General features: G+C 34.9%; 1 protein-coding gene across 1 annotated transcript; it reads right to left on the bottom strand.

The window, feature by feature from the left end:
• Nucleotides 1-807: 807 nt before the first annotated feature.
• LOC103583260 (E3 ubiquitin-protein ligase SMURF2-like) lies at nucleotides 808-8,940 on the bottom strand (the record flags this gene model as incomplete). The annotated part of the gene is made up of 2 exons (XM_008564629.1): nucleotides 808-1,003; nucleotides 8,782-8,940. Coding segments are annotated over 2 exons (355 nt in total), but the record flags the coding sequence as incomplete, so codon positions are not given.
• Nucleotides 8,941-9,678: the final 738 nt, after the last annotated feature.

Below are 9,678 nucleotides of genomic sequence, written 5' to 3'. Positions count from 1 at the left end.
CGGCGGGAGCGCCACCACGCTCCCAAGCGGCGCACTGTAGCAGTGCGCCACTGGGCCAGCCCTGAACAACTAAATTTTTTAAAATTGGTTAACAAAATTCCAGGTTATAGGCACCACTAGAAAGCAAATGCAAGGAAAACAAAGTTTCAAAAGAACAAAATTACTAATGTGATCTTCATTACACAATTTCATATCACCTTAAAATACAAATGACTGACCACAAAAAAGGTCAGAACTATTTTGTGAGAAGAATGTTCATCCTTTCACAAAAGGATTACCAGGCCCCCCGTCTCCTGTCCAGGAATCTTCTAATGAGTGGGAACCCCATGCCTTTGACTTCTGCCACCTATTATGCAAGAACTTTGAAACTGGTATTAGGGCTATAATGAAAAGATAAAAGTATATATCACAAAGGAAGATTTTCAATAAATTAAGGAAATAGTTCAATAGTAATTTAGAAATCTTTTTTTTAAATTTAAGAGTCCCATACCTTTCAGAAGAAGTGGAAAGTAAGGGATGGATAATATTTGTGGTGTTTTAAAATTCATTAACAAATAAGTATTTGCAATGCAGAGACCAAACTGATCCAATTGGAACATCTGACACTTTTCGTTCCATTTAAATGCTTATCTTACCTATTAAATCTCTCCAATATTATTGCCTTTATACCCCACAATTAAAAAAAAATTAATGAGAATACTCCCATTCTAAAGAGATATGAGTCCCAAAAAAGAATTCTTGGAAAAGAGAAAGTAAAATGCTAAAATTTAGTATTTCTATAATTTAAAATAAGACTTCTAAGTTTACCTCAAAAATCTCTTCTCTGGAAACCTCAATGCGGCAGTGGCCAGCCTGAGGCTGCTGTTGGGAAAGTTCTTGCCGCAAAATTTTTAGTTTCTGAACCAGGTCTCGCTTGTACCTTGGGACTGTCAGACACTCTGTGTCATCAGGGCATAATGACACCATTTGCTGTTGCTGTTGGTCTTTCAATTGGTTCTGGCGACTAGAAGTAAACAGAAATTTTATGATTGAAGTATTTTAAATTAAAAAGATTACAATTATATATTTAAAATAGCATCATACTGTAAAACAAGTCTAGCTATATCATTTTCCAAGCCTTAATAGGACATGCTTGCCTTGACATTTTTGGCAACAATAAAGCAACTCCAAAGTTTATTTCTCATAATCCGTATGAATTGACAGAAACGGATAATGGAATTTTATCCATAAAGCTTTATACAGCTGCTGAGAGAGAGCAAATTTTTCACATACAGTTTCTATTTTCCTCCACATAGTTTACCATCACCATTTTAAAATTTGGCATATGCCAAACACTGCTTGTTAACTAGAGTCTGTCTTTCTTCAAGAGCCACAGAGGAGTTTGAAATGGCAGCTTGGCAGGGACCCTTTCTCCTATACCTGCTATAGTCTAGACCACAAGAATGTGGGAGATCACATGTAAGTTACTGGCACAGAGATACAAGCACTTTCCGAATTTAACATTTTAACCATTTTTAAGTGTACACTTCAGTAGTATTAAATATATTCACATTGTTGTGCTAAGGTAACTTCAAACCACAAACACATGAAAATAATCTCCCAAGTACATCATAAATATAATAACAACTTTTAAAAGGCAAGTTGACCAGATACATTTTAATTCTCATAGCATAAAATATTACATCTACGAATTTTTTTTACAGAACCCTATGATAGTTAATTCCAATAAGCTGTCAGGAAATAAAAAGTTAGATAATTCACTATTGATGTCTATGCAGTCGCTGAGTGATAACAGTTGGAGTTTAAAATTTCACACACAACAGACAAGAGGACAATCTTTTAACCTAAAGGTAAAGGGCAATGGTAACTATGATAAAATATACAAAAATGACTTTCAGTTCTCCAACAGATCACTCAAATTCACTTTACATATAGTGATTCTTATGTAACAGGCCAAATTTTATACCTAAAACATACGACCAAACAGAGAAAATATAGCTTTGTTGAAAATGTCAAGTCAATATTAAATACTCTTATAAACATTATAAAGGTGTTTTACACACACACACACACACACACACACACACCAGAATATTATACAAATAAAAGTATTCCATAAACAATTGTATACTCCTATTTTTAAAAAATAAATTGGGGTATATATCAGACCAGATACAGAAACTAACTCAAGATGGATTGCAGACCTCAGTGTAAAACCTAAAGCCATAAAACTTCTAAACACAGGAGAAAATTTTTATGACCTGCCTTAGGCAATGATTCCTTAGATAAAACACCAAAAACATACCTATAAAAGGACAAATGAATAAATCAAATGTCATCAAAATTTTAAAGAATTTCTGCTCTTCAAGAGACACTTAAGAAAATGAAAAGACAAGTCACGGAGGAGGAGAAAATCTTTGGAAAGCATTTATCTGATATCTAAATATCTAAAGAATTGTCAAAACTAGACAACAGAAAAACTAAATAGCTCAATTTAAAAGGGGGAGGACTGGTCGGTTAGCTCACTCAGTAGAGTGTGGGGCTGATAACACCAAGGTCAAGAGTTAGGATCCCCATACCAGCCAGCTACCAAAAAATAAAGAAAGATATAATAAAAAGGGGGAAGAGGTACAAAAAATTTCACCAGGGAAGACATATCGATGACAAATAACCACATGAAAGACATTCAACGTCATTAGTCATTTGAGAAATGCAAATTAAAACCAGAATGAAATACTACTATACTCATATTAGTATGTCTAAAATTAGTAAGATTAACCATACTAAGTGTTAGCAAGCATGTGGAACAACTGGAACTCTCATACATTACTGGTGGGAATGTGAAATGGTACAACCACTTTGGAAAACAATCTGGCAATTTCTTTAAAAGTTCGACATAAATCTATCATATGATTCAGCCATTCTACTCCTAGGTATTTAATCATATTTACCCAAGAGAAATGTGCATAATAGTTTTATGTCATAGCCAAACACTAGAAACAGCCCAAATGTCCTCAATAGGTAAATGGATAAATAAATTGCAGTATAGGGAATACTACCAGCAATTAAAAAAAAAAAAGAAGAACTATGCGTGCAACAGGACAAGTCTCAAAATTAGGTTGGGTAAAAGAAACCAGACAAAAAAGAGCACATACTGTATGATTCCATTTATCTAAAACTCTAGAACATGCAAACTAATACAGAGTGACAGAAAGCAGATCAGTGGTTGGCTGAGGACTGGACGTGCTGTGATTTGGATTGTGTCCCTCAGAAAGATATGCTGAAGTTCCAACTCCCAGTATCTGTGAATGTGACCTTACATGAAAATAGGGTCTTTGAGATGTAATCAACTTAAGATGAGGTCATACTGTATTAGGGTGGCCCTAAGTCCAACAACTGATGTCCTTATAAGAAGAGAGAAAATTGGATACTGACATACAAGAAAGAAGGCTGTGAGAAGACTGAAGCCAAAGACTGGAGTGAAATGCCTACAAGCCAAGGAATGCCAAGGTTTCCAGAAACCACCAGAAGCTAAGAGAGAGGTGTGGAACAGATTCTCCTTCAGAGTCTTCAAAAGGAATCAATTCTGCCTATCCCTTTACTCTGGACTTTTAGCCTCCAGAACTGTGAGAGAATGAATTTCTGTTGTTTTATGCCACCCAGTTTGTGGTAATTTGTTACAACAGCCCTGGGAAATGAATGCCGGATGGAAGCCCCATGGGGAGGGACAGGAGGACAAATTACAAAGGGGCATGAGGGGGCCGGCCCGGTGGCGCACTGCTATAGTGCGCCGCTTGGGAAGCGCAGTGGCACTCCCGCCAAGGGTTCGGATCCCACATACAGACCGGCCGCTCACTGGCTGAGCGAGGTGTGGGGGCAACGCCGAGGGTTGCGATCCCGTTGCCGGTCCCGGTCCGGTGCGGGCGCGACACTGAGGGTTGCGATCTGTTGCCGGCCATGAAAAAAGACAAAAAGGGAAACAAAAAAAAACAAAAAAAAAAAAAAAGGGGCATGAGGAAACTTTTGGGAGTGATGGACATGTTCATTATCTTCATTGTGGTGATGGTTTCACAGGTGCATAATATGTCAAAACAAACTACACTTTAAATATTATTTATTGTATATGAATTATTTCAATAAAATTGATTTTTTTTTAAAGTCCAGGGGAGAAAGCCTTGTGTGAAAACTGTCTAAGACCTGCAAATGGAAAAGAAGGCTTAAAGTTGAAGGACAAAACTGACACAGCAAAAAATCCTTCTAGGATGAATTCTGTCATCCTGTAACTATTATTTCTGATGCACTCAGGGAAAAAAATCCAACTACCCATTTAAGTAGCCTATCTCTCAGGTGCAAGGGACAGTTACATAAGGGCAGATGTCAGCTCTAGCCAGGAAATAGTGGAGGTGCTGGTCTGCTATCCTTTAAGGCCTCTCCAATGTCCAGAGACTTTATCAAGCAATGAAATTATTTTCTTGAAATCAAGTGAAACTGATAAGCAGAGAAAACAGTCAGATTGTAAACCCCTTACCAATAGTCTTCATTTTTTAGAAAAGCTTCCTTTAAGGATATAAGGCAGAATATCTCCCTCCAACACCAAAGTAAGGCATTCAAGGGATCAAAACAGGGAGGGGAGAAAACCTCCATATTCAGACTGGCTGGGTTCAAACCCCAGCTCCCAGCACTTTTCATATACCTCTAAGCAAGTCACATAACTGTTTGAGGCTCCATTTTTTTCCACAGATGGCAGGGAGGTATCCTAGGATTGCAATGCAGGTGTCATGAGATAGTACTTAATTAACCAGCACTGAGAGCATGATACACACACAGTAAATGTCAGTTATTATAATTACTACTAACACAGTTATTGGGTTAAAAAACATCTGTAAGACATGCTTTTCAAGCAAGGAAAATGAAAAAACTGACTAAAAATAATTTCTTAAAAGAATATATTCCTTGGCACAGTTATTGAGCCCTATTGACAATATTTTTGCAACAGTTTAACAGCATTGTACACTATCATTGTTGAGGCCTCACAGGAACTGCACAATCCTCAGAATATCAAAAGCGTTGTTCTGTAGTGAATATTGTGAATAATACTGCAGGAGGGATGCACATAAGAGGTAAAGGCTGAGGGAGATTAATGCATCTGCATAAGAAAGGATTTTCTGAAGTCAAGAGGATGGCCTAAAATGGACATTTTATATATAATAGGCCTAGTACATATTTTGAAGAGGTAACTTCTCTTATTGCTTCCTCCCCCCAAATTAATTCCCAATTCTCCTTAGTTTGAATATTGTGTTCCTCTCTAAAACATAATTCACTCCACTTTATTTTTATCTGGCTCAGATAAGCACTCTCTATATGATTATACTGCAATCAGAATTTTTTCATTTCCTAAGTGCTGAAACAGGAAAAAAAGTGATAAAAACCAAAGTAACCTAAAATTATTTGTGGTTGTATAATGATATAATCCATACGTTATAGTATCCTAAAATTCAGACCAATTTCATCAATTCAGAATTAGCCTAATGATAACAATAACCTATGTACTATTAACAGTTTTTGCCCCTCCAAAAAAAATTCCACAGAGAGCAATAAAAATCATATTAGCTCTCCCAAAAGGTAACAATATATTTGACAGCTCAGATTCAAAACTCCTTTAATCCATCTAAAAAAATCCCAAAATTTAAAAATCTTTTAAAATAAAAATAAACATTAATGGAATAAAGAGATTTTTATTCAACATATCCTGATAAATATGGATTAATAAATCAACAGCTAAATTTTAAAATTACTGCCTGAGTATCTTTTTAAAAACAGCAATTCAAGGTTACAATTGTTTCTTATCCCTCAATGTAATGAATTCAATTTCACATATGAATTAGTTTTTATTCAGCTATATAATGTAAAACCTAACTCCCTTATCTCTTTAAATTTATGATAGAAATTTTAATGCTGCAAATAATTTTTACATATTTGTCTAATATAATATGAATATAAACCCCAGGGAAAATTTATCAGGTTAGAGATTTTACTGATGACACTAGCAGCTAGAGTTTTGAAATCCCATCCACTTAAAAAAATAAAAAATAAAAATAAAAAATAAATATATATATACACACACACACACACAAAAATGCTTAAACTTTTTCACAGCACAACTTGCAAGTCAAAGATATTGAAGAAAGGAACAAAATAATACTTCAATACAAAATTAAATTTTCAAATGAAACCTTTCTACTTTAAATATCCATAAAACTTCCAGATAAGGCAAATATTGACCATATTAGTGCAAACTGGTAACAGAATTGGAAAACTAATAATCATAATAAAACTAGTCAAGTGTTTTTCAAATTACTTCCTGTCATTTACTGCAACAGAAATGGCAATGAACATTTCTAATCATCCCACCAGTAGTCCCTCCTTTGGAAAATTAATTTTTATTCAATTATTTAATGCAACTAACTATTTAGTCAACAGACAAAAGGCCTATAACTGTTCTACTGAAATGTTCCACTGGCAACATCAAAGCAAACTCCTATTACCTAAAGAGATGATCCTGAGAGCAGGAGATAAATAAAGTACAACCACCTCTTGCAGCTTTCCTGGGCCTTCGAAAGAGCCACTCTGACTCTTGATTATCGTGACACATTTGCCAAGTACTTGGGTATATTACATACTAAAGAAGCAAAAATAAATGGGGTATGGGTCCTCTTCTTAAGTAATTCAAAGTCTAGTGGGGGAAGCAGAAAAGTAACAAACAATTATGATACAAAAATAAAACAAAAGCCCTCCTGTAGAGAGCTTCAACATCTCATTTCCCCAAATCCCAATGAAATGTCCCTATAAACCACTTAAAAAATCCATATACAAAAGTAGAGTCCACATGGTTAAAGATGTTACTGGAAAAAATAAAACTATAAATGGATTAAAAATATTCATCTATAGTTCAAATTTTAAAATCTAAGGAATACATTAGAAAAATGGGCAAAGTACATAAACAATTTACATAAGTTGATACAACTGGTCAATAGAGAATGAAAAGCCATTCAAGCTCAGTAGGTAATCGTCAAGAGACGGGAAGAGGACCTTCACAAAAATTGGAAATCCAAATGGTCAATAAACCTATAAAAAGATGGGCAACCTCAGTAGTAACTAGGGAAATTCAAATTAAAGTCACAATGAGGTACCATTAAACATCATCAGACTGGCAAAAAATTTTAAAATCCAACAATACCAAGTACTGGCAAGGTTCTGGAGTAACAGGAACTTACATACTGCTAGTAAAAGACAAACTGGTATAGCTATTCTAGAAAAGCTGCCCTCATATATTAAAGTTGAAGACAAAAATATTCTATGACATAGCAATTCCACCACCAGGCAAGTGCCCTAGAGCAGTGTTACTCAAAGGGTAGACTATGGACTATACTTCTTTTGCTATGTAGGCTATAGATCCTAATGCACAGACACAATCTAAACTTCTCTGTATGTCTTCAACTACCTACACATTGTAAGGTTTTCAAGTACTTGTGAACTTCATTTGTAACTAAGATTTTAGAATCTTCTATCCACAGTAAACTAAGCTCTGTTGACATAATGAGACTGCCAGGATAATTATATGTATTTCAAAGAAGAAACCAAGGATGTACATTTTAAATGTATTCTCCTGTTATCCTAAACAGATGGTAACCAGTTCTTTTTTTTTTTTTTTTTTGCTTTATTTAATCTAGCGCCAAAAAGATGAATGAAACAAGGATTTTTTTTTTTTTAAGATGAACAGTAAGGGGATCTTAACTTGGCATTGTCAGCACCACGCTCTCCCAAGTGAGCCACGGGGGCTGGCCCTGAAACAAGGATATTTTTAAAAGTCATCTTGAATTATACTATTTTTTGTTTTTAAACATTAACATACTTAATAAGAACTTCACCATAAATGAATGAAGAAGGCAGAACAGGTAATATCATTCATTTAGAGAAGCTAAAATGAATTATTTGGGGGTCACAGAGAACTTTGTTCTCCAGATTTTTAGCCCAGAAACCTTATTGCTATACTATTGCCAAAGTGTTTTTGCCAGAATTGTTGAAAAAGACACTTTGCTACTTTGCTTAGTGATGAAGTTTCCTTCTTTCTTCCACAGAAGGCAATGCCAGGAAATAATGGAGTTAGAAAAATCTAGGCAGCTAGAGACAAAAGAAAAGGGAAGGATGGAAATAATACACAAACAATGCTCGGTATAGTAGTTAACAGCAGACTGAAGCCAGAGTGTCTGCGTTTTAATTCAGACTTGGCCACACACTGCCTGGTGACCTGTGGAAAGTAACCTAACTTCTATGACTCAGTTTCCTCATTTGTAAAAATGGCAGTAACTACCTCAGTTTTTCTGAGGATGGAACTGCTAACCTATGTAAAGAACAACTTGGCACACAAAAAGTGCTACTGAAGTATTAGCCATTAATATTAGCTATGTTGCAATGGCAACACAAAATTAGCCTGATGAGCCTCTACTTTTCCCATCAAGCTACTTCCTCTGTAAAAGGCCCTCTTGCATGAGAGCCTTTGAAGCATAATCTTTTCCTAACATTTCAGGAGAGGTTCCTACTTAAGCATAATGGGATTAAAATACTCATATATCAGAGTAAAACTTGTCACACGCTTACATAAAATTTTGCTCAACAGAAGTAAATTATAAGAGAGCATTCTTTCACATTATTATAAAAAGCATGTATCAGTTTCCTCTTGTTCAGACTTGCATTTTAATACGTTTTGTTTCAAAAACTTACTTTAAAACTAAATGCAAGTTAGCAGATAGCCGAGGATCTGTAAATTGTGTTGTTCTGTTGTTATGGTCAACGAAATAAACTCTGCCTGTTGCCGTATTACGAATCTCCCATCCAGGAGGCAATGGACCAAGCTCTTCACAATTGATGTTGCTAAGATCCCTGCAAAAACAAATATAAAATAAAAAATACCTCATTGCTGGTCCTACTGAGCCAAGCAAGTGTAAATGACACAGAACAATTCCATGAAGTCTGACAAAATGTATTGTTTCAGAAACTTGAGATGTTCAGCTGGAATCTTTAATTCCCAATGGTTTAACAAACTCACATATTCAAAACACAATCCATAAATGGCTCAGAAAGACGTATCACATAGCTTACATTTTTAGTAAGTTCTTGGAATTTAATGTAATACAGATTTTAAATTAATATAAAAGCAATCACAACATTTGCCAACATAAACTGTACTTCAATACTTGTTTGACAGAAAATATTGTCTTACAAGTCAGTGATATAAGGAATTAAATGTTTTCTAAAATTTCCATTCAATTATTTCTTTCTTTACTAAACCATAAAATTTGTGTAAATAAGTGTCCATTCCCTGATTAATTTTAAGCTCTCCAGCAAAGCAAAACTGGAAATGGTGCTGAAATTATAATCCCCAAAATAATCACAGCATTTTTAAAAAAAAAAAAAAGGTGTCAGAAGTGACTGCTGTATTTTGAATTTTGAAATCTGTGAAGTTAGTGAATGAAGAACCTGTTCAAGACACCTCAGGGAGAATGCTTTGAGGCTTACTGCAACAATAAAAAAGCTAAAAGACTTTTCATGGTCTTCATTGTTATTATATCACACATTCTTTAAATACTATTACATACAGACAAGGATTTATAGGACCTT

This window comes from Galeopterus variegatus, unplaced genomic scaffold (genome assembly GCF_000696425.1).
Source record: "Galeopterus variegatus unplaced genomic scaffold, G_variegatus-3.0.2 Scaffold21081, whole genome shotgun sequence".
NCBI lineage: Eukaryota > Metazoa > Chordata > Mammalia > Dermoptera > Cynocephalidae > Galeopterus > Galeopterus variegatus.
This window is presented reverse-complemented; position numbering and strand designations above follow the sequence as displayed.